The sequence below is a fragment of the Melanotaenia boesemani genome, chromosome 10 (assembly GCF_017639745.1).
Source record: "Melanotaenia boesemani isolate fMelBoe1 chromosome 10, fMelBoe1.pri, whole genome shotgun sequence".
NCBI classification, from domain to species: domain Eukaryota; kingdom Metazoa; phylum Chordata; class Actinopteri; order Atheriniformes; family Melanotaeniidae; genus Melanotaenia; species Melanotaenia boesemani.
In genome coordinates, this window is record NC_055691.1 from 25,149,376 (window position 1) to 25,174,292 (window position 24,917).

Below are 24,917 nucleotides of genomic sequence, written 5' to 3' on the forward strand. Positions count from 1 at the left end.
TGCTGCAAATCATGTTATGAAATATTCTTTTGATTTGAATGACATTAGCATGCAAACCATAAAATAATGACTATTCAAAAAGAGGAATTCCAATGAACCCAGGAAAATGATGACGTTACAAGATTCTGTAAACCTTGAACTATAAGAAAAGAGAAAGTATTTCAACTACCTTTTTTATTGTGTATTTACAAGTCGTTTGAGAATAAATCCACAGTCAGAATCCATAACATCTTTACTGAACCAAAATAATGTGCACCTTCTTGTTCAAGGAAGTAATTTCTTACTGAAGAATTTACTGAAAATCTATCTATCTATCTATCTATCTATCTATCTATCTATCTATCTATCTATCTATCTATCTATCTATCTATCTATCTATCTATCTATCTATCTATCTATCTATCTATCTACTTATGTTCTGGAGAATCCTGGTGCGAATCCCTGGTGTGCCAACAAGGGTGAACCACTGTGCATCCTTGAGCAAGGTACTTAACCCCTCCCAACTTCTCCCTGGGTGCTGAGAAATAGCAGTCCACTGCTCTGTAGCACATGTAGAGATGGGTCAAATGCAGAGCTGAATTTCCCAATTTTAATTAAAAAAGTAGAACGTATTATTAATAATGGCACTAGAAGTGCAGCATCTAAACCAGCTCAGAAAAATGTTTAAAATGTTTCATTATCTATGAAAATTTAACCATACAGTCATCATGATCTTTTGTGTATAGAATCTACACAACTATTGACTTTTAGTCTTTAATATGAAGTATAAAAGCTTATTGACTTCTTTGTAGTGATATTTTGAGCTCTCCAACAGCAAACTATATTCTATTATAGAGACTGAAACAAAAGTGAATAATTACCCAGATTTATGATGAAAAATTCAATAATCAATTTATCATCTTTTCATCTTGCATGTATTTATCAGGTTATTGTATTCATAGTGTTATTTGAATTGACTGCTGAGTGAGTCTGTTGTCTAAGCAGCAGGTTTATCCTTCAATAGCCTCTTATTCTGAACAGTCATCTGCAGCACATCTTCAATGTTCTTCACCAGTTCCTTCAAATAAGACAACATTTAAAGTCAGTTACTGCACATAATTAATATGCTTAATAACTCATCAGTAACAATGCTTGTGAAATTGACTTTATGAATATTAACTGATCACATTTTCTTTAACACACACATTCCAACTGACAACTGCCTCGCTGAATCTGCAAGTTTCATGAAACAGATGAGAAGAAATCATTAAGTTGTTAACATGGTACCTTGAAATTGGTTTCTCCTTGCATCTTTGAGGATGATATTTCCTGATAAATGACTGACAGATTCCGAGCAAAGGTCACCAGAGCTCCCTGGAGATCATCTGAGACCGTTCTATTAATGACATCCCAAACAAACGAGTTTACTAATGATCCCCATGTTGCCAGCTAAGAAACAATCAACTTGTGCATCTGATGCTAGCGGGTAAATGAAACTTTCAGCAGATAACATCTTTGGCCTATAGAGGGATGAGCACAGCTTGATTTAACTGCTCCACCACAGAGTACCTAAAGGATTTCTTTGATAAATATGTTAAACAACCCTCTGCTTAACAAGTTTGTAGAGTTTCTAACATTTACTAAGCCAGAGGTGGCCTCTTAATCCTGCAAAGTATTGTCTTTTCTCCAGACTCGTGAAGTCTTCTATCTACTTAGTCTGCTAGCTTTTTTATGAACTATTTTGTTTGTTCTCGGTGTTCTTTCTTCTAAATAACTTTAAAATTATTTATAATTATATGCACAGCAAAAGTAAAAATAAGTAATAAATAAAATAATTACATGTATTTACTTTAGTTACAATTATGAACAAATAAGAAGTATTTTGATGAGTAACATACAAATCACTGAATAGTTCTACACAATAAATATCTAAAGGCAAATTACATCAACATAAGCAAATCTAAAGTCCAATCAGAAATACAATTTGAGAATGAAACACTTTATATGTGCTTTTCACATAAGGAAAAAGAATCTTGCAAAATATAGAGTATGTTCAGGTCAACAACCCTGAACATCACATTATTACAGAATTAATTGAGATAAAGAAAAAGCTGGAGTGGCACACAGTGCAGCTCACTTCAGAGCATATCTGAGATGAGGGAGAACGATGAGAACAAATATAAAAGATGTCTCTGTCTGATCTGTGCTGAAATGGCTTGTCGAGGTTAATTCTGCCAAGGAAATTGAACCTATTCAAATCCATTCTAAATGCATTCTAGAAACACAAGCTCAAAATTATTTGTGTGTTTATTTCAAGCACCTATTTTTGGGACTTAGATCAGGACCAGATCACGTGATGCAGAAAACCAGAAAATTAAAGGGGGCTCACTTTTGCAGCTGTAATATACAAATTCAACACAACGATAAGTACTTACATCATTCCAATGCTGCATCGCTCCCTCATGTCAAAAAGAGCAAAAACAGTGCCTTGCCTTTTCTGAAAAGTAACAAAGTGAAAAGTAGAGCTCTGAAAGGGCAAGTCTAGTCAAGACCTGACAAGCCAATTTCAAGTTAACCTTTTTCCTAACTTAACAGTAACATTAATCTAACCCCAACCACAACCTTGAGCTACGACAGGTCTTCATAATACATGTGTTCACCATAAACGGAGTTCTTTACACAAAAAGAGAGATTGATCTACCTAAACTACTTGGTGTTTTATGTTAGCAGAAGCTGATGTCGCCACTTGGAATGTCAATAAAGATGATCAAATATAAAGTTAGATATATCCTTACCTCAGATTTTCAGAGTAATTTAATTGCAAAAAAATATAAAAAAAAACAAGGATGAATAACTCATAGTAACAAATTTTCTAATATCATGATAACATCATCATACTGAATGCTTCAGTCATGAAAATCGAGTGATAAAGATCAGAAATTTAGATAATCCCAGCATGCCAGATTCTGAATAAAACCAGCAAACAGATTTTGGTGGGTAAAATCTGAGTCCCCTATAAATAAATAATTTAAAAAGCTACAAATTGGCAATAAAGTGAACAAATGATAAGAAGGTAAACATGCAAATCATGGAATTTTTACCTTCATGTTAAATCCGATTCCATGAATCTTGCACGTCTTCAGGAATGTATTGTGGTACAGCATGAAAAGGTTAGAATGAAACAAGTGGCTCCCAATGACTGCATAGCAATTAACCACCTGTTAAAAATAACAGTAAGAAAGAGACACTGAATCTAAATGATTATTGTTGGCTTTAAACTTTCTGTTAATCAAAACCAAGAAAAATCATTTTGCACTGATAAATTTGGAATAAGGTGTCCAAAGTAGAAATGACAAAACACACTCTTTGTATTTGTGTGATTAGTGAACCAGATGATCATGGGGCTCCTTCAATTAACTGTGGTGTGGAACAGGTAATGCTAAGAGGACATGCCAAACATAAAAGGAGCTTAACCATATTAACGGCAAGCAAAGAAAGTACAGTATAGGGACTGAAAATTATTCCAGTCTACTTAACTACTGAACATATAATACATTTAACTATAATAGAATGATTCTGATCATAAGTAACCCTAGAGAGGTTGATTACTTAAAAGTGTCTGGGCTTAAGAGGATAAAAATGTTACTGGTTGTTAGCCACCTTTGGGAGACAAAAAGAGCAGACCTAAGCCACAGTGAGCTCAGGAAATAGCCCATAACTCGCTATGAAGTCTATGTGTTTGCTCTTGTCAAATGCAAGACCCTTACACAACAATAAAAGTGTCCAGCAGGGATTTAATTGTGTTTGTAATATGCAGGTCCCTAATGATGGCCACTGCTGAAGCCATTAAGAACTGCAGTGCCGCAGTGAAGCACCAGGCCACTAAGCTAAATGAATGTTTGATAAAATGATACTAGTCGCAGATTAACAAGCATAAACTCAGGCACACTGATGATAAAAGAACTCTATTGTTTAAGGCCTGGCACCAGGTTGATGAGGTGTTCAAGCATGCATACACATGCATAATGAAAATGGTATGAATTATTAATGTGTTGATTATTTAGGCTCATCTATCAAAATGTTAATGAATTTAGCACCTAAACACCAATTGAGTTTAGTACGTAATTACAGTATTTAGTTGTATTTACTAATAATGAAGAGCGAAATGTTGATCTATCTTTGTGATTACTGTAGTGGTGCAACTTTCAGACTAATTTAGAACGAGGTAGTTTCTTTCTTGTTGCAGACAAAAAATAAACTATAAAACCTAAGCAGAAAAACGTTAAAGATACATAATCTAATTATATATCTTTATACAGTATCTTCTGAAAAAGAAAACAAAAAAAAACAACAATCAAAACTGTCATACTTTGGATGCAATCTGGTGTTCACAGACTTTCTCCCTGACTGGCATAGGCACTTCTAAAAAGCCAGTGTGCCAATTCAGCGTTCCTCCAGTCACCATTAGAAGCATCTGGGTCATGGCCAGCTGGTCACTGTATGCAATGTTTAGATCAACAGCCCACACCTGCAAACAAGACAGCATGAACTTTGTGTGAGCTCTGAGAAAAACAGACACTGGTAAGGTAATAATTCAAGTTTAATCACAAAAATGGGTATGTAAAACATTTCACCCATCAAACCTTATAAATGGAGGGGTCAGGACCTTTTGATCTTTATATTGTTATCCATAATGAGAGGCAGGCAAAAGGAAAATGCAGTACATGTGTGTATGTGGGACAGAAGTAACTAATTTAGTTGTGTAGTGACACGTGTACAAAGTAGTTCCTTCCCTGTGTGTTTGGATTCAGTCTGCCCAGGGCCAGTTTTTTTGGCTCAGATCTGATGAGAAGTAAAGTTCAGATATGTATGGTAAATGGCATCATTATAAGTATATTAAGGGGTCAGATCTGGATGTAGCCTGCTGCTTAAACAGGGCTAATTTTGCCTATAATAACGTAATAGCTATGCCCTTTCTTCAAAAGTGGCAAATAAATCACTAGTGAAGGAGTTGTTAATAACTAAGTGGCAGCCGGCTGCCTCCTTTAGCTGTTCCTATTTGTCAAAGTAAACACTCCTGCCACTGCATGCAAATTACTGCCTGTCCGAATCCACAGTCTCTGTAACCTGAGCACTTCATCTCCACCAGGATGTGGACACCTAAACATACATATCTAAAAGGCTTTAACTGGCTTCTTGTTAAACTGAAACATATTGTGAAACACAGCTCTCAGCTAACAGTTAATATGATTCCCTATTTTTTTAAAAAATGCTGCTTTTTCTTTAGAGAAAAGGTAAAAGGTATGACGATATTAGAAACAATTTGGGTAATCTGATTTATCGTTTTAGACTAAATTATAGGTTTGTATTTGGTCATCTGGAATTATTTTTCAAACATAAAAAGCTGTCATTTATAAATTCCAGAGCTCCATATAGACATTTCTAGACATTTAATAATTGCAGATACAAGCTACAAGAATAACAGAGTAGAAAATATATTGAATATTCATTAAGTGTTTTAAAAAAAATAAATATAACTCCAAGATGTGCATTGTACACCCATATTGATCAACAACTCAGCAGGATAAACTGCACTCAGTCACCTTTACTGTAAAATGTACAGTAACCACTGATGGTTAGATGAAACTCTGTATGTATCAGGTTGATACCTGGGCCTGAGTGATGGACAGTCTGAGCTTCTCTTTCAACTCCCTAAAACTCCCATGTACCATTGTCGCTCTTAACAAAGCCGTGGGAAATGCAAGCCTGGATTGTACCTGTTTTCTATTGCCTTGCATTTTCATTAAAAAGCCCGATGCTGCAGCTGGGGCCCTGCCGTTCCACAATGTGTGGAGAGACTGCAAGGGCAAACATATGTGACCCACTTCTTCCCATCAAATAAAGTAGGCAGCTTTTAGCAACAGGTTTGAATCTAAATTGATGTTTAAATCCAGACAGGTTCACTGTGTAGCTCTCCCTTGTCTAAGCTTTGTGTGTGTGTGTGTGTGTGTTTGTCGGGGGGGGCATTAAGAAGCTGTCATTGACGTTCCTCCTCCACTGAGACATGTGCTGTTGTATAGTGTATTCTTATTTATGCTGACAGTAAATCCCTTTCAATTTTGGGTTAACACTTGAGATGAAAATTAATTTTAAGGCTATTATTATTTTAGTCGAACAGTTACTAGCTTTAATCCTATATGTCTTTATAAAACAACACTTTTTCTGCTTTGAAAATAACAGTTTTGGCAATAAAAAGGTAATTAAGTTAGTTTTTTTTAAAATCAACATATAAATTTATAACTGATTTTCTTTTATATTGAATAAATACAATGTGATAAAACCTAGTTTACATAACTATATATTACATATTTATTTTGAGGGTCAAAAGAAACAAGAGCAAAAACAAAAGCAAACATTGAATTTAACAAGAAAACAAAATATTTGAAAAAAAAATGTAACATTGCTTTGTTACAGTGTATTACTACAACAGAAGATACTACCCTCTAGTGGCAAGTATGCCCTTAGGTAATATCTAATCCATCTATCCATTTCTTAATACTGGCAGTGCATTATGAACTCAAATATAAAACAATTTCCCTTGTATCATGGCAGAAAAGCATATAAGGGATATTTTTGTGTTGTCATGAGTACAATCTGTACGTAGCCAGATCACATTCAATGTAAAGCTATCAGATGGGATTTTAAAGATGTAAAAATGTAATTGTCCTGGTTTTCAATGCTTTTGTAAACCTGTAAAGTTGCTCCAGTGCACTTCCAGCCATTCTACAATTATAGTACTTCATAGACTATATTATAAACAAAGCATTTCATTTTACAGCTCTGGATCAATAGGCAGTCAATGCAGCCACATGTTGGGAGCAGAGGTTAAACCATCATAAACCAGTCCATTTCAACAATCATAAATCACGAGGCTTTTATCAAATCTTAATCCTGACAAATGAGATACAGCTTCCTTGTTGTCTTCCTATAACATGATACATTCTATCAGATGCTGGCAGGTAACCTGCAAGGGGTTAAACATGAACAGAGTAAGCTGTCAGATCACTTTAGAATGACCTATCACATGAAAGATAGGTACTTCTGAATTTCTCTGTATTGTAAGGTTAAAGGGCAAGCTTTAAATGGTGGAATCAGTGTATTGACACAATAAGACCTGACAGTTTATTAGATGGCCTTGTGACGCATTTAGTCCCTGTGTCCACAGTTTACCTTCTGTTGTTTTCAATATCCCAAGGGAGCAGTATATAGAGCAGTGCTGTATCTGCTCATATGGATCCCTCATCCAGCCCAAAAATTGATCTTTTCCACCATTATGGTGAAAAAAAATTGCTTTTACAGCACACGTTGCAACAGTTCAAATATTATTTATTATGGCACCCTTAAAAAACTCCCATGTACCATGGAGAAAAGGCCTTCTTTTTCCCAGACTGTGTCATACCTTCTGCTCCACGGTGTTGTGGTCCAAAAAGGTAGCCAGGTCCACAGAGACATAACCTACGATAAGGCGCTGCAGACAAGTCTGACCCACACGCATGCAGACAGAGTGCAGGGTCTCTGGGTGTACAGAGGTCTGAGGAACCGTGGTTCCTATAGCTTCCAGCTGACAGGAGCCATGAAGCTGGTCTCCACAGGACAGCATGGTCACCTCACCTCCAGGCTCCAGAAGCATATCAACTGTCAGATAGGTGACACTCTCTGATGGGGGTTTTGCCTCCACTACACCACCTGAACATAGAGAGAGCAAAAAAAAAAAAAAAAAATGGCTACAGTACACTTAACAAAACACCACCCTAGATACAGCACCTGAACTCTACCAGCCACTGGTTAACAACTGCTGAAAGTGACATGAAAATTATTTAATTTGTCAGCTTTCAAAAGGTAACATCTGGGAAATAAGAAGGACACAGGAAATACATATTCCATAAGGCTGTAGTTGCAGGTGAAAAGAATTCAGGGCTTGACAATAGGTGTCTGACCTTGCCTGAGGAAGGTCTTCAGGAAGCAGGCCCAACTGGGATAGCAGGAGGTTTTAGCAGGTTGTGCATAATGGGCCAGCCATTCTGGGATTTCATCTAAATATCTGAGCAGTACAGGCTCCTACAAAAAGAAAGTTAGATAGAGAAAACAGTAGAACTAAAACTGAAAACAGATATATGAGCATTATGTATGTCTTTGTATTAACTGAGCTTTAAATAACAAACATCAGTTACATCATTTTGTTCTTTTTATCAAGCTTTGTAGATGTCCACTTCATGATTGCAACCCTCTGTGTTATCCGGATGACTCTGGTGACTGCTTGTTATCCTGAAGACCTTGGTGGCTGCTTCAATTTCTATGTGAGTGTCTGATTGATACTGCGTGAGGGTCTATCTGTGAGTGACAGCCTATTATCAGAAGGCCTCAGGAGTCTAATAGCTTTAACTCACAGCCTCAAAGCACCTGCCCTCAATAACAACTCTATCCACTGGGCAGCTGATGAATACCTAAGGTAACCCCATCTATCTGGGGATCAATCAGGGTTTCACCGGGATCGATATCACTCTTGTTTCTGTAAATACGAAATGCCATAATGGTTTCACTACTTAATTATGCTGTTAATTTCTAGCTTTGTTTTACATGTCCCTTGAACAGTTTAGCAACTTAACAGCGTTTTTTTTTTTCCTTAAAGTACTGAGCAGTTAAACTATTTAAACTGCCTCTTAATGTAATTTTTAAAATATGTAAAACTGCAACTAGCAACAAGGGTTAGTTAAACTAACTGCATAAAGACTTTATCTTTTGAATACACAGTCCTGTACATAATAATGTGTACCACTTTTACATATGAATGTACTGTGTCCACAAAATATGTGAAATCTGCGTGAAAGATAAATGACCTCTGAATGGAGATAATATCTTCATTCTTTCCTTGTACTATCTAGAGCATTACTTTGTTTTGAGTGTATGCTGTCTGGCTTCACTGGAGATGGGACCAGAGATTATGCTGTTAATATTCCAGTCATGTAACAGCCATCATCATATTCAAGTACTGTAAGAGGAGAGGTCAAATGCTACACAGTGATTCTCCCTATACAAACCATAAAGCACACAATGGTGCGGCAAAAAGTGTAAAGAAACGGTTATCGTTCTCAACGGAAGAGCAAGCTCACCCCAGGACTTTGCCTGTGCAGTTCAGAGAAACAGCAAGACAGAAAGAAAAAAAGGAGAGGTATTTTGCAATAAATTATTTGGACTTAAACTGCAAACAGAACCCTGTGATATGATTCAATATTTGCTTGGCATTCACATAAAGCTGAGCAATCTGGTCATAAGTAAAATAGACATTTCCCTGTCTCTTTGGTTGCCATTTCATGTCTCCATTGTATAGGCGAATATTAAGAAACTACAGCAAATCTTAGGAAATAAGAACATAAAATCTGACTTTTTAGCTATTTTGTATGAACATTTATTTCCTGCAGCACTGTCCCACTAAAGCTTTAAGGTCAGTGATACAGCTCACAATAAGTTTCATGTTAAGCGTGTTTAATTCGGACTTTTTTTTTTAATTTTTATTTTTAGCACAACGGAAGCATAAAAATCCCATATGAATGTTGCAAAATAAACTATTACTTTTACTGAAATAGAAGAAAACAATAGCCACATAAAATCCTCAAACCCCATTAAGGGAAATCACTAGATATTTAAACTCCTCCATGCAAGGACAGACTGCACAATATTTAGACCGACAACATCTGTATGAAATGTCCCTCTACCTCTTCAGTGGTAGTGATTATCAAATGACCCATTTCGTTGACAAACCTAACCTAAATAAGGTGTTGCTCAAGATCTGTTTGTACACAGCATGACAAAAAGAAATACTCCATCTGTTGAAGCTATTAGGTGTAATTTTTACCCTCTTGTGCCTAATGATCCATATGCAAGCTGTGTGAGCGCTTAAGTGTGTGTATGGCCCCCTTCAGGCATTGCATGGTTGCAGATCTACATGTCTTTAACCTCTCTCTGTGTAAATGCTAAAAGAGGCCTGGGGGCTTTCCTCAGGCTGAAACATTGTGCTGGAAGCTGTGGGTCTCACAATATTTAGAGAAACACATGTTTTCCTGGAGCTTTGTGGAAGCTCTAATGTGGATGCAATGCCTCCTTCACCTCATTGTTGTATCGTTGTAGGCTTGCTTTTGCGTAGCCAGAGGGGATGTAATTGTTGGTATTATTTGGAAAGACCACATGGTATTTTTGTGAATCATCCTTCTTCATACTGAACCCTTCAGAACAGGCAATAATTAAAAAATATGTCCCCACAATGAGGCAATTATATTCTCCAATCCCCTTTCAACTTTTATGATTATTAAAGGCATGGGGCATTCCACTGAGCTGTTACGATGTACATTTTAATCACCCCATATTTGTAATTTATTGGTAAACAATTATCTTAGTGGAGAACTGTTAAATTATGAAATACTATTATAATGCTTCCTGTGATGATATGTTTTGGTTAATAATTAATATAATTAAAATATATTTGCTAGTGTATCTTAGAGTCTATTAATTCATGACTTTAAATATTTGAAAACATGTGGAGGTGTGATTAAACACCTGATTCCCTTTTTTTCTTTTACCTCTGCAATTGGGTCCGTTTTCTTCAGTAAAATGCAACATGAATGTAATATCTCGAAATACACTGACTTAACTTAAACTTAAGTGTAAACACTGATCTACAATTCTGCTGTGTGGAAAAAATAACAAAAAGCTACACTGAAATAAAATATTAACACGTTTTGTAACATTTCTAAAGAGCCAGATTGCTGTCTTCAGCACAAAGCAGGGCAACAAAAAAACATTCAATACATATTGGGAGAAAACAAAGTCGCAAAAGCAAATCATGCAATGAAGAGCACAGGATGTGGGCTTTGCTTTGATTAACAGAGCAAGGTGTAGAATAAAGGCCAGTTAAAGTGTTGTGTCCATATGGCCCAGAAGCCCTGAGGCTGTCGGCCCACACTGGGGGCCTCGGCACTCTTCCCTCTCCATGGGACCCCAGCTGGTGAAAGAAACCCCATTTACTTTTCTGTGCAGCCTCAGCCACCATTATAGACCTTGGCTGTGGCTCAGCCACTCTCTGCCATAATTAACAGCACCAAAGCCACAACAATTACAGCCCCGCACCATGCATATACTATGAATCAAAGAACAAGCTAATAGGAATGAAACAGAGTGAGCCATAAGAAGTGCACGATGACTGCTGTTCTTTCAAATGGAATAAAAAGTAAAATCGTTGTGCTCCAAGCCCACAATCATTAGCCTGTAATTAGTTTACACAAAGCTCCCAGTTAAATGGCAAAATACGGTAATTAACACATGACAGAAAATCAAAGGCTACTTTGTAGGTATATGAGAAATAAGAGCCAGGGGCTCAGAATCTGTGTGCAGATTGCATCTGAAGTAAATGAATAGTTTAGCATGGATTAAATGCATTTTATTTGTTTTGAATTGGTTTGAGATTAAATCAGACTTTATCATTTAAGGAGGAAGAAAATGTTGATGGTATGTATGGCTGAATGATAAACAAACTGTGTTAAGTGTTTTAACACCAGAACAATAAATAAAATCTACAGCATCTACTCCTAAAGAGGATTAAAAGGCTTAGTGTCATGTATTTCTATGTTCACTCAAGACAAATAAAATCTGCAGAAGATATATAGATACTGACATATGCAATAATTATTTTACAAATATATTAAATTCTTTGGAGACCAGTTATATGTACTGTGATTTAATAGCAGTTGACAGGTAAACTATAGCATTTCCATCACTGGGCATGCTGCTGTTGTCCTTAACGTACCAACTCTGTGAGTGTCTCGATAATTGATAATGACTGTGAACAGAAAAAAATGAATGCTTGTAGATACTTGGGGCAAAGTTTACAGGGTCCAGAAATGTGAGTGACAGATTTGGACAACCTTTTCTTGGCTAAACAATTGCCTCTCAAATCACCTACACTTTTGTTTGTTTCTTGATGGAAGTAAATCTAATCCTTTTTTTCTGTCCCTTTGTGTTTACGCCAAGGAGGGACAGATGCAAACCCTGTTATTGGTATGAGCATGAATAATCTCAATAAGCTAAAGACAGTTAGGGAAATTTGTAATTCCCTTTTCCAAAACCACTGGAAAACATAACAGAAAACAGCTGTGAAAAGCACCCATTTAGATAGAAGTAAAAAAGGAAGGAAAATCTTAAAACATAAAAACACAAATATATATACAAATATATTTTGTAAAAAACATAGCATAAAACTATGCATATACAATGTGCTTTAAGTAGTTCAATGTTTCATGTCAAGGAGGCCCAGATGAAAAGCTCTAGGTAACATTTTTACCTGAATCTGTTTTGCGTTCCATAGATCAGGCCCGTAATGATGATACTGCTGCAGGGCCCAGTTATAGCTCCTAAGATGGCAAGCATCACAGTACGCTTTACCACGGCCACCATGCTCTGAGTTTATCTTAAACAGCCAGCGTTGCACAGTGATGTTTTGAGTCATAAGGTCTGCCAGCGTTTCATGAAGCTAAACCCAGAGAGAAAATTGTATATTACAAACTAAACAATCCAATCAAAATATAGAATGAAATAGAAAATGTCTTTATCTGTGTTATTGTGCACTTGGTGTTGTGCGCTATGGGCATGTAATAGTGTTTTTTGTGTCTGACCTGCTGTAGTGAGCAAACATCTCCTTGACCAGGCGGCGTATCAACCTTTGCACCATCAAAAATCCTTCTGCCTTCAGATTTGGTGCTGTTGAGTTGAAAAACAGCTGGATCTGGAGCTAAGATTGGCACATCCAACTCATCAGCCACCGCCAGGTCATCCATGTGAGATACTCCACCCACTATGTAGGCCTGCTTCCCACAGATCAGGTTTCTGATGCGCTTCAGAGTGCGTGGACTGTACTTCAGTAATGTAGACAGACACATGTTATGGGTCTGAAAGAAAAGAGGTAAAAACAGATGACTGCTGGAATTAAGCTTTCTCTGTGTGTCTTCCAAGGGTTGTTTCTTCACCTGATTTAGTACTGTGTACACACAACAGATCTATTATTGAAATAGCCAGCAGGGTTTTGACCTCTCCTGTATTCTAGCAGGTTGAATTGATAAAAGCTGCCTGTGGGAAGCTTCGCCTATCCTTCACATCTTTAATGTGTGCTACCAACGAGCTCCTTGGGAATACAACTAATTACTTCACATCTGTATTTATTTGATCCACAAGGAATTATCCCTTCTGTCACTGGCAGAATGTGCTGCCAGCCACGGGTAGCAGTGATTCATCTCGGCAACACGTCTGGCACAGTTTAACAACATAACAGCAGGAAAATCAATAAAAAGAATGAAGAAGACCACATTATGTTGCACATTCAGTCTAGCACAAAAGGATATAAGATGATGGAGAGAACTGCTTATAAAAGACAATCAAGCCATTTTATGGTTCTGTTGTGTTGAGGTAAACACAGTAATCAGAGAAATGCAGCATTTCGATCTAGTAAATATTTATTTAAGCTGGCTTTTTATGTTTGAAAAACATATGCAAGCCAAAAACATGTTTAAGTACAACTGAATACAGCTTTACTTTGTTTACTTAAAAATAATATAAAAGCTGAGTTTCAAAGGCAGTGTGGAAATGAAAATGTTGGAGCGATGCTATCTGGAGAACATGTATATTAACAACCCCCTATAGCACCCTCTGGGGGATATTTAGCAAACTACAAATGCTTGTGGCATCTATGAAAGAGTTCACTTTTCCACAACATTAAATTCTAACCCTCTGTAAATGGACACTGTCAAGGTAATACTTAAAAGTTAACATTTGCAAAGAAATGAGAGAACATAATATGCTTTACGGGGAAATAATCCACAGCCTCAGGTGTGAGGATGATAAAACGCCTCCTGGAGGATAAGGTCTGAATGGTGTCAGCTCCATCTGTGGCTCCATCACACTTGAGGAGGCTGTTGTAATAGTCCAAGATGTCATCCCCCAGATGTTGGGGGCATATGTAGATAACCTCCACATTTTTATCTGCGATTAAACAAAGAGACCTTTATAATTTGCGCATTTACAGTGAAGCCAATATACAGACCTCTGTTTATAAGCTTCTACCTCTAATGTCAAAGAGTCTGCTTATTTGGATGTTCTGGAGGATGTCGAATCTCCTCAAGTTCAGTCGCTGGCTCTGAGAGTACCCTGTCAAACAGAGGTCACAAAAACTTGAAATCTGCTCTAAAATTACAAAAAAATCCACATCTCTGCACACCTTAAAATGTGCATGTGACTAGAGCTGGGAGTAAGGGAGTTCAGCCTAATCACACTGTACAGCAGTCCAATGATTAATTCTGCTTAATAACTAGCAGGTGCAGAGCCTCTTGTGTGCTGGGAGTCCTGTTGCTCCATGTCCAGCCACCACTGAACTACATCCTGTGATACCACCAGGATTTCAGCCTATGTATGTCTAGATTTCTGCCTGAGAGAGAATCCTCAACTGAATCAAGGTAATTAAATGATTGGATTCATGCTAATTAACAACAATGGGGTTCAACTTTCTAATTATCCTTGCTCACACAGCACTCTCTGTAGCCACCCCAAGTGCAAATAAAGCATTCCATCTGCTAGTAATTAGGCTTAATAATTTTAGACAATCGCTCAATGATTTACAATGCACATGCCTGATTACAGTCTAAATGTGAGCGCAGTGGAGAAATTAGAACAAAAAGTGATCAGTGCTTGAAGTCTACTTTAAGCTACAAAAAAAAAAAAAAAAAACAGCAGTCTTTTTCTTGTCTGCTTGTGTGCATGGGTTTTTTTTTGTGCAGCAATAAAATAAGGCCTTTGTGCTGCTTGTAAATATTCAACATAATGGTTTTTCATTTGCTTAATCTGCAAATTAAATGGCAATTGAAACTAATTTGTTCAGTTCCCTGGCATAGGGACTGTCATCATCCTGTGAGTGCTTTCCTGCAGAGAGTCATTTGAACGAGACATAGTGTCTGCACCAGGGATACAGAGTGGGGCAGCAGAGTGGTGAGACTGGGGATGGCTGCCTCTAGATCAAATGTGTGTATGCTTATGTGTGTGTGCAGCAGGGAACGAAAGCTACCTAATGAAGGGATGTGGATAATGGTCCTCTTGGACGACTGGATGCGTTTCCAGTTGGCTGCCAGATGCTGGGGACGGAGAAAAGAAGTGATCAGAGAGGGGACTGGCTGGGCATACACACACACATGCGCACAAATCATCACATCACAGCATGGATAAAACACACCAAGCCAATCTCTCTGTAGGCTCACAGAAGCAAACCAAGCATAAAATACCACCATAATTAAATTAAGCATTTACCTTAGAAACATCTTTTCACAATTAATTCAATCAGCGAGGTACATGATGCTACTGCCAGGGGAAGATTAGCAGACTTAATTAACAGGGTATGGATGTTTAAAGAGTGAGAACATACATTTAGTGCATGTATACACACACAACAATGTTAAAACTAAATGAACTTGTAGGCACTAATTAATATTATGTCAGCGCTGTAAAGATGTTCAGGCCATATGACAGCGCAGACATGACAACGACACTGAACGGGAATAAAATTACAGAATATAACACTTCCAGCGCAATTGCACTGTCATCTCGCTATGTTGAAGAACAAGTTTTATCTGAAACTACAAGATTATTTTCTGTGATATTCAGCTGTGACAAAGAGAAGCTCAAATATTTGTAACTTTATATAAAAAGAAAAAACGTTATGTGTCTATCTATCTGTGATATTAATATATTTTAGCAACACATATGACAGTCTGAATGGTTACTTATTACCATGCTTTTCCCCTTTTCTAATCATATTTTGTAAGTACTGAGGCAGTAGTTTTATAACTTGAAGTTTTCTATTTTGCATCTCTCTGTTTGTTCCTCATGTTCTTCTCTTCACACCCAACTTTTCCAACACTTTTATTCAGGAAAAGTGTTTTAGAAGTCTTTATCTTCACACAGACATACGTTAACATTTAAAGTTTATGCACAGGGTTTTATTTAAAAGAAGTGGAAGCCACACTCCTACAAGTGAAATACATCTCAGTTTGATGTTAGTTTGCAGAAAAAAAGAAAAAAGTGTTTTAAAAAGGAATCAAAGAAATATTAAGTGAGAGAGAAAGAGAGAAGCATTTGGGTATGAGATAGGACATCACCTGTGCTCTGCTGCGACTATTTTCCAGCTGACTATTACGCCGGGCCTGTAGAGCCTTCCTGGTGCGATGAATCTGAGCACGCATCTTCCATGAGATGGTGATAATGTCTACTGCCCACTTGCGGCGCAAGTGACACAAGTAGGCTGTCCTGGCTAAGTAGCGCCTCCAGCAGGATTGGATGCGGATAGCAGCTGCCTCAATGCCACCCTCTCCCTTGTAACGCTGACCTGGGCTTGAGACCAGATTAAAAACTTCCTCCTGATTTTCAAGCACTGAGAGGAGAGTATTCACTGAAGGAGTCTTTCTCCAACCATTTTCCCAACCACGACATAACTCCACAAGCCGCTCTCCACTAACTTTACCTACAGGAACTGCAAAGTTCCCGAGCAGCTCTTTAAGCACCTCCAGCATATCAACCACACTGCTCCAGCACATACTAAAATTCTGCTTGAAATGAGAGAAATCTATCGCCATTGGGTCAATCTGCCCCTTTATGATTGTAAAGGGGAATTTGGTAGTGTTTACAGGAACTTCCACAGGTGGAACCTATTGGGCACACAGAAACAAGTTAAATGTGAATAATTTATCACCTTATCTTAATTAGTTTAATTTTAAATCTATCTAAATTTTATAAGGTGTTCATACCTGAGGGGTTTTAGGGATAAGGCTGCTGGTACCTTTCAAAATTTCACTTTGGCCCATACTCATTGAGGTTGTGGATGGAAGTGGTGTCTTGGTGGCCCAAAGAGGTGTGCATTCATCAACTTTCCTCACACAAGGGGATTCTGAATTTGTTTCCCATTTTTGTTGATCATCACACCTGGAATTTGATCCTTTCAGGCCAAAATCAACAAACAGATTCAACCATGAATGACTGAAAAAGTGCACGCAGTAATCACTGTCAAATAAAAGAGCAGCTGTTGCCCATCTTCAGCAGAATCAGGTGGGTATTTAAGACAAAACAATACAAAATGAAAAACACTGAGTGAAGTTGTAAGAGATCTACACAGAGAAGAGAAAAGATAGTGGAAGGATTAAGCTGCAGGATATTTGTCACCAGACTCCAATGAAAATTTTGTTAAAAGTTTGGCATTTTAAATGGCAGAGGCTTTCTATCTTTTTATCAGGGTATATAATAATCGACTCTACACAAGTCAACAATGTCTGAAAATTTTCCAACAAAGATATTTTTTTAAAATTCATTAATAATTCCTTGATTAATAGACAAATGCTGCAAAGGCCATATACAGTAAAATGTATTGTCTCCAGCACTGTCTTTAGAGCACTGACCTGTCTTAAAAGTGTCCTCTTTAGGATGAAGAGATGCAGCCTTGTGCTGGACTGCCAGAGAAAGCAAGCTTGGTTGTAAAACTGGGGACAGTGCAAAATACATAAAAATGACTAAAATGTTGTGCTTTGTCTTGTAAATTAAAAACTCTTCATCATTATGAAAGTACAATTGTCTTGTGCCAAAAATGGTAATACATCATGTGGGTGTAGTGGTGTAAACAAAGTACTATTAATATCAGCTGAATTGAATCAGTAAAAGTCAGTTAACCTGTCCTCATGTCATCCTCAGGTATAGATGGGAAGTGACATCCAGAGACAACAATTTTTCTTTGATGTTTTGTCTAAAGAGAATATTTCTATAATTAGAGATCTTACATAAAAACGTAGCAATGAATGTGACATTTCTTAGTGTTATCCACACTGACAGAGTCCTGGCTTTTGCTTCTTTAAACTAAATGCAACAAAAAGTAGAAAGAGATGTCACTGTAAAGACATTCCAGGTAATGATTCACAGTTTAATACCTTCTCTTTTAACAATTAGGCACACTACCAGAATGCTTAAAATTTAGCATTTTAATTCACCAAGTGAAACAGTTTTATAATAAAAGTAAAGAGCTAATTTAATGTCCTGATTTAAGGTAAAAGGAAGACAATTTAGTTGTAGTCTCAGATCTTGGGGCTATAACTACACTCCAATGATTCACAACTCATAAAACATAAAAGTTTGTGGTCTTCCGGACTAATTTCTTAGTGTCCTCATGTCCTCTCCTTCGTTCTCCTCAGACCACTGAGCTCTCTGACAGATCACGGATAGTAGCCAGGTGCTGGGAGATTCTCCCCTCAAAGGCACACATCTGTTTCATATGGGGTTGGGAAAAGGTGCCACCTTTTGTAAAATTGCTAAAATGCAAAAGCTCATTCCCTGGCACGGGTATGGAGTAGAAAAAAGCTGGACTGAAATGCAGGAGGCGGCAGCAGGCAGAGAGCCAGTGGTTAGCAGTTGGGGAAGCTACGGCTGTCTTATTGGCATGCTGGACCAGGTAGCCGATTCTGTCTTGAGACAGCTGTAAACCAGTAGCCCATAGCACAGCAATCAGGCGCCTGTTTCTTTAGAAGAATGCTGATGTGCTGCAATCTGCTGCTTTCTGCTCTCTGCAGCCAGCACTTCCATCTCTCTTGTATCAGAGTGACAGTCTTGGCCTCCATTTCTCATGTCAGGTTCAGATTACCAAAAACATATTGGAAAAGAAAGTGTGTAAAATACATCTAAAACTAATGCCGACCTTTGCAAAGATTAATTTGTTTGCTGTGACAAGGGCTGGATACCATCACTAAGCCAAGTGACCTTTATGTCACAGTTTGTCTGAGGAGGAGACCTGAAATGCAGACTTCTACCATCAATTTCCCTCCAGAATAAAGTGTCTATTCTGAGGATTAAGGGAAGAAAAATCATTGAAAAGAGAAATGATAGCTAATCTATCATAGTTGTGTCTTGTAATGCTTGCTATGGTTTCTAATCAAAATATTTTTTAAGCCATGTGTTAACAATTCAACAAAGCCTAAAAACATAGTAATCAAACACAGAAAACATTGTAAACATAGACAGAGATTTACAGGAAAAAGTGAAAATACTGTACATTTATGGAAGATCACTTACTGTATTAATGTTCTTCTTGACAACATCAGGGAGTGATATCCCACATTTTTGGGGTACAATTTGTCTGTTGCTTGGATTAGCAGGATTACACATCAAATTTCTGTTGAACTTTTGCTAAGAAGAGAAAAAAAGGAATTATCTCAATTCTAAATTGTATGAATAAATACTATAGAAATTGTGGATTTTGTAGGAAGAGTCAATGATTCATAAATTATTTGAATGATATATGTATATATCATATATATACATATATATATAATTTCTATTGACAAATATAGTTTGAATTTGTGTCAGGAGCACATATCAGAAAAAGAACAGGTGCAATGAAAGACTGGAAAAATTGTTATACTTTAAAGAAAAAAAAGCAAAAAAAAAAAAATTGAATAGAAATGGGCTTAAATACATATTTTTTTCTAAAGATGAATTATTTCACTAAAATGGAGAGATGTCTGGCACTCTGTTATAAAATATGTGGGCATAATTCAATTATTAAAAATTAATAGCTCTTTTAAAAAATAAATAAAAAAAATCAGGATTCCATTATAAAACAAATTCGAATAAATATGTTAGAAGAGCCCAGAGAGTACACTATAAAGAAGGCTGAAAAAACATTGCTAAATCATGGTGGTTTTCTAGGGTATCGAAATGCAATAGAAAAGAGATTTAAAACGACAAAAACATATCTGATGCTCAAAATGCCGGTTTCTGTTTAGCTAAAAAGACATAATATGATTGTTTTGTTTCCTCTTTGAGTATCTTTTCTGTTTTAGTTTAAAAGCAGTTGAACTCCAATTTACTTATTGACTATTTATATTTTAGCTTGAACTAAATATCACTGACCAAAAAAATAGAGTAATTATCTACCTTTTCCCCAGGTGAGGCTCCTAGAAGGTTCTTCTTTTGTGGATGCACATGTGGAATAGCCTCAAGAGGTTTCCTGTGAAAAATCTTTCTTTAAGGCCCACAGTCTTCTAGACAATAATTTTAACAACTCTACACACTGGTATTCAAAGTTTAACTAATGTGATAGTTGAGTCAAGTCGGCAGTTGAAAGACCTGCCTCTTCTGTCTTACCATTGAGGAATTTTTGCTGACTGTTTTGGAAAGTCTTCAATGCTTGGAAGAACATACAGCTGTTTATTAACTGTTTTCAAATAATCCTCAGCATGTTTCTGAACACAAGTAAAGAACATACAAAATTTAAAACTCCTTTGCTCAATGTCTATTTAATAGAAATGTGTTTATTCAGCATTAAGCATTCTCACCCTGATGCTCTTCTCAGTCCTACAAATGGCATTGTCCAGGGCTTGAATATCCAATGTTGTTCCTCTATCATTCACAATAATTTTTTCAAGACTAGACTTTAGCTGTAATAAATCATCTTGAACCTGCAAAATAAAGGTTTGTGGTGCATTTAAAATAATTAAAAGATCTGAAATAAAAAAGAAAGAAAATAATAACAATTTGCAACGACTTGCAAATTAGTTTTTTTTCCAAGCATAGAAACCATGGAATCCATAGGATTTACAATAGCAAAAAATTTTAAGGGTTCCATTGGCATAAAGTCGTTGTAATTATCTTAACAATAACTGGGTTATAATCTCTGGATTTAACTGGTGTACTATTACATTAGCTGCAGAAAGTATAAGCCAAACAACACTAAGTTGGCAAAAGCCAACTGTAAAATGAAGATATTACCTCGACAATAATTGCTCCCAAATTGTCTTCATTTCTATGTATCTCAGACATGTTCTACATTACTTGAATATAAACATATAAAATAACTAGTTCACTTCCTGAGCCGAGAAAGAGTAGTAAGAAATGAACACCTCTTGAAACAGTACTCGTAACCATGACGACAAAATTTTTAAATTGAGCTTTGTTTCCCTGTATTTGGACTGTCAGGAAGCATCTCGGCTCACCCACTGATTACAAACGACCACCTTTCACTACGACTGACAGAAATTCCCTGACAAGTCTCTACCTGTACGTAACTCTAACCATCTATAAAAATGTATATGATAACGTGTTCTATCAAAAGACCGTTTAGCCTATAAGACTACACTGGGGGTTAATTTACCAAACTACTTTAACATTATGTAGGATTGTCGCCCAGTTTACACAGTATATACATTTTTAATATTGTCGTAGCGTTATAAACAGCTTCATAATAACGCCAATAAACGTATTGACGGATGTTAATAACCAAGCCTACGAGCCCAGATTTTAAACGAGGTTGCTCAGTTTTTCTGTATGACGTTACACCGGAAGAAACGTGCAGCGGAAGTCCTGTCAAAGTTGAAAGGTTCTTCAAGTTGGTTAGCAACTCGGCAAGCTAGCCGCAACAGGATAAAAAAAAAGCCTTCTTAGATTTATTAAATATGTCAGCGACAGGTGAAAACACAGAGACCGTACTCCCATGTGTACTTGTCACTAGCTGTGACAGCGTGTTTAAAGAAGAAGAGCTGATAAAACGTAAGTTATTTAAAACATTCTGTGCATGATTTAGCAGAAGAGCTAATGTTAAACAAACAAGCCTAACTTACTCTTAGTACTGCGGATTACATTTGGAATTCCCTGCGTGTTATAATATAGGCTGATACCTAATTTCCCAATGCTGTCAGGAGGAGTTAACTGCTCCAAATTCTATTTTTAACGCGGTAAAATTTTGGTTTGTGTCTTTGCTTGTGTGATAACAAATGTGTGTTTGCCTTAGAAATCCTCAATACGAATATTTTGCCCCAGCCGACCAAGCGAGATGAAACAGTAGCCTGGTATGCTTGGACCATCAACAACAAATACTATACAGCAGATGTCAGATTGTGTGTGGTACCTAGCACTTTTCAAATGTCATTAGAGATTGCACAGTCCACGCAGGCTTTCATCGCTTACTTTGACAGTAAAGTGGTATGTAACTCAAGAATAACCCATATCTCGAAAAATCTCAGCAGCCTGCTTGGTGATATCCTTGTAGCTTACATGGAGTGTGCTTTGTGTCTATAGAAAGATGGTCTGGAAAAGCTCAACCCGTGGATTTCAGTGGTGGAAGAATTAGCCCCAGAGGTGCTCATACTAGTGTGTGACAAAGTCTGTGAAAATGGTTAGTTACCGTATGCAGACAGTTTTGATACAGTTTGGGTGATGTTATTATATTAAGCAAATTATTTAATTTGTGTTCAAGGTATCACTAGACATGACGCACAACAGTGGTGTCTGGCTCATTCATTTGAACTTGTGGAGCTCAATCCACAGGAGCTGCCAGATGAGGAGGGTGAGTTTTACAAGTAGCAGAAATTACTTTACAGAATGTGAAGGTACATCATATTGTGTTGCATGCTGGGACAGGAGCACCATCATGTACAAAATGTTTTCCAAATACTTAGTTTACAACTGGTGTTCCTGGTTAGATTTTGTTTTGTTTGGTTAAAAGCAGTCAGATCTGTTAGAAAAAGAGACAAATAAAGAAAAAGGGAGGGTGGACCATTCATTTAGTTTTATAGGTTTATTTCAAACAGGATATTAACATTTACAAGCTGATTCTTGGCTAAATCTGACCTTTTTTAATGCAGTTTAAAAGAAGATATCCCACATATCCCTATCCTGAGTTAGAAATCAACATTTTTGCATACATTTTTTGGAGGGGGGGATATCTACCATTTATTACCATGTGATATATTAAAAATATTATAATATGGTCTTCAGCTTCTTTTAGGGGACAGAAGACAAGTATCAGATTGTGTTCAACAGGATTTTGAGCAAAGTTTATATCATAAATTGAAGCAAAATGTCTCAAACTGTATGTGACAAATATGTCACGTCGGGCTCTTATAGGTTAAATACACTAAAGTATGATGTCAAATTTTACATTCTCTAAATGACTCATGTTTACATTTTCAATCTTTACGATATCTTTTCTTATTAGTAATTATTGTTGTTTCCTTTTTCAGATGATTTTCCAGAATCCACAGGGGTGAAAAGAATTGTTCAGGCTCTGAATGCCAATGTGTGGTCCAGTGTGGAGATGAAGGATGGTGAGTTGAAATAACCAGTTGCATATTCAGCTGTGTATGATCTGTCCCAGTGTATAGAAGGATAGATCTATAGAAATAGCTTATTATCTTCATCTAACAGGGCACAATCAGGGCTTTGGTCTAATGAGCAGTTTGGTGGCCTCCAGACATAATAACCCACGCAGCTGCCAAGACCCACCGGTAATTTTGTAACCCTTTTCATTTTTATTGTATTCATCATATTCCATTTACATTAGCTTTTTATGTAAAAAAGAAGAAGCAATTGTCATAAAATGTAAACGTCTTACATGCAGTGTATAGTTTTACATAATGTATCATTCTCATAAAAAAAGTTTTTAAATAAGACTTGTCATGTTAACTCTCATTTTCTGTGGCAGTCCTCCACCTTGCCTGCAGAGGGCACTAATGAGGAGGTTAGCCAGACAGATGGCATAAACACCAACACACAGGTGGACTCAGCAGTTGGTACGCAACAATCTTCTGTTAGAATTTTTTAAATTTTTGCCTGTGTCTCCAAGTAATTTTCCCAAACTAATCTAAATCTCTTTGCCAGCACAATTAACCATGCATATACAAATATTGTATCTCCTTTTGATTCTTGCAGATGCTATGACTGATTTAGACATTCAGGAGCTTGCCAATCTTACAACTGGTGATGCAGATGTGGATAATTTTGAGCGCCTTTTTACCAAATTAAAGGAGATGAAAGGTAACTGGCAACCGGCATGAAGGTTAAATATTTGCGTTCCTGATGTCATGTATCATTGGCGTGATTTGGTCTTTTTGGACTTTCATCCTTCAGATAAAGCTTCCACATTACCACACGAGCAGAGGAAAGTTCATGCTGAAAAGGTAAGTAACTCTTATCAGTTTTAGATCAGATCATTTGGAACGCAAACATTTTTTTTAATGGGAAACCTCTGCTGGTTAAAAATTAATGACCTATTTGCTCTCCAGGTGGCAAAAGCCTTTTGGATGGCCATTGGTGGTGATGATGATGAGATAGATGGGTTATCATCAGGTGAGGAAAGCTAGAAGCAACTGCCAGTAGTGCAGTCTTCTTTCTCCTGATCCTCCTGCCTTTCCCAGGCCTCACATAAGACTCACCGCCTGATGACGTCCTGCTCATGATTGGAAGTGGAGATGCTTACAGATGGTACTGTAGGCATAGTGGTATTTAGAAGCTTTTGATTTTTGGATATGAAGTGATCTGTGCATTGAGGGAAAAAAAATAAAATAAAAAAAAATCTGATGGATATCCTTTTTAGAGGAGAAGCCAGTGAGTGGCTCTGATCCTCAGTCTTCTTCCTTGGGTCTTTCACTATGTTTGTGCCCTAAGAGAACCAAGATGGTGATCCAGGTGGCAGACATTTAATATGGGCTTTCATGCATTTCTCTAAGTAGAGTGGCCATATGTATTTTTATTTGTTACATATGTGCCTTATTCTTTGAAGCAACAGTTGTAACAGATTTAATGCACATCTAGACCAATAAACATAAAACCATGTGATTTATTCTTTTTTTTTTTTATTTTAGTGAATGTGTATTTATCATGAACACTGTCCTACTACATGGGTGTATACTACTCGACTAATTCCAACTTGTGCTAAATTGGAATATTTCTGCAATAATTAAAATGAGTCATTCAGATGTATTGGGTGTATTTGTTCTATTTTGACCTGTGAAGGAACCAACTAAAGGCTAAAGTTGAATAAG

The 24,917-nt window shown here is 36.9% G+C and overlaps 2 protein-coding genes across 3 annotated transcripts; one reads left to right on the forward strand and one right to left on the reverse strand.

Moving 5' to 3' along the window:
• Window positions 1-159: 159 nt before the first annotated feature.
• On the reverse strand, window positions 160-20,989 carry iqch (IQ motif containing H). 2 transcript variants are annotated; one of them, XM_041996697.1, is made up of 21 exons: window positions 20,869-20,989; window positions 20,436-20,558; window positions 20,245-20,342; window positions 20,035-20,107; window positions 19,171-19,284; window positions 17,782-17,854; window positions 17,514-17,594; window positions 16,869-17,056; window positions 16,224-16,769; window positions 15,137-15,203; window positions 14,143-14,226; window positions 13,886-14,061; window positions 12,702-12,974; window positions 12,371-12,559; window positions 7,977-8,097; window positions 7,439-7,725; window positions 4,349-4,507; window positions 3,081-3,197; window positions 2,415-2,476; window positions 1,267-1,375; window positions 160-1,057 (listed from the first exon to the last, which is right to left on the reverse strand). In XM_041996697.1, the coding sequence occupies exons 1-21, from the start codon at window positions 20,917-20,919 to the stop codon at window positions 977-979; spliced, it is 3,072 nt and encodes a 1,023-aa protein (XP_041852631.1). In that variant the 5' UTR covers window positions 20,920-20,989; the 3' UTR covers window positions 160-976. The 2 variants fall into 2 exon arrangements, with proteins under 2 accessions (XP_041852631.1, XP_041852632.1); XM_041996698.1 differs by lacking the exon at window positions 12,371-12,559.
• A 455-nt stretch (window positions 20,990-21,444) lies between these two features.
• Window positions 21,445-24,851, forward strand: aagab (alpha and gamma adaptin binding protein). The gene is made up of 10 exons (XM_041996700.1): window positions 21,445-21,645; window positions 21,887-22,077; window positions 22,174-22,270; window positions 22,352-22,441; window positions 23,118-23,201; window positions 23,302-23,381; window positions 23,579-23,666; window positions 23,806-23,910; window positions 24,004-24,053; window positions 24,159-24,851. The coding sequence occupies exons 1-10, from the start codon at window positions 21,552-21,554 to the stop codon at window positions 24,234-24,236; spliced, it is 957 nt and encodes a 318-aa protein (XP_041852634.1). The 5' UTR covers window positions 21,445-21,551; the 3' UTR covers window positions 24,237-24,851.
• The last annotated feature ends 66 nt before the right edge of the window (window positions 24,852-24,917 follow it).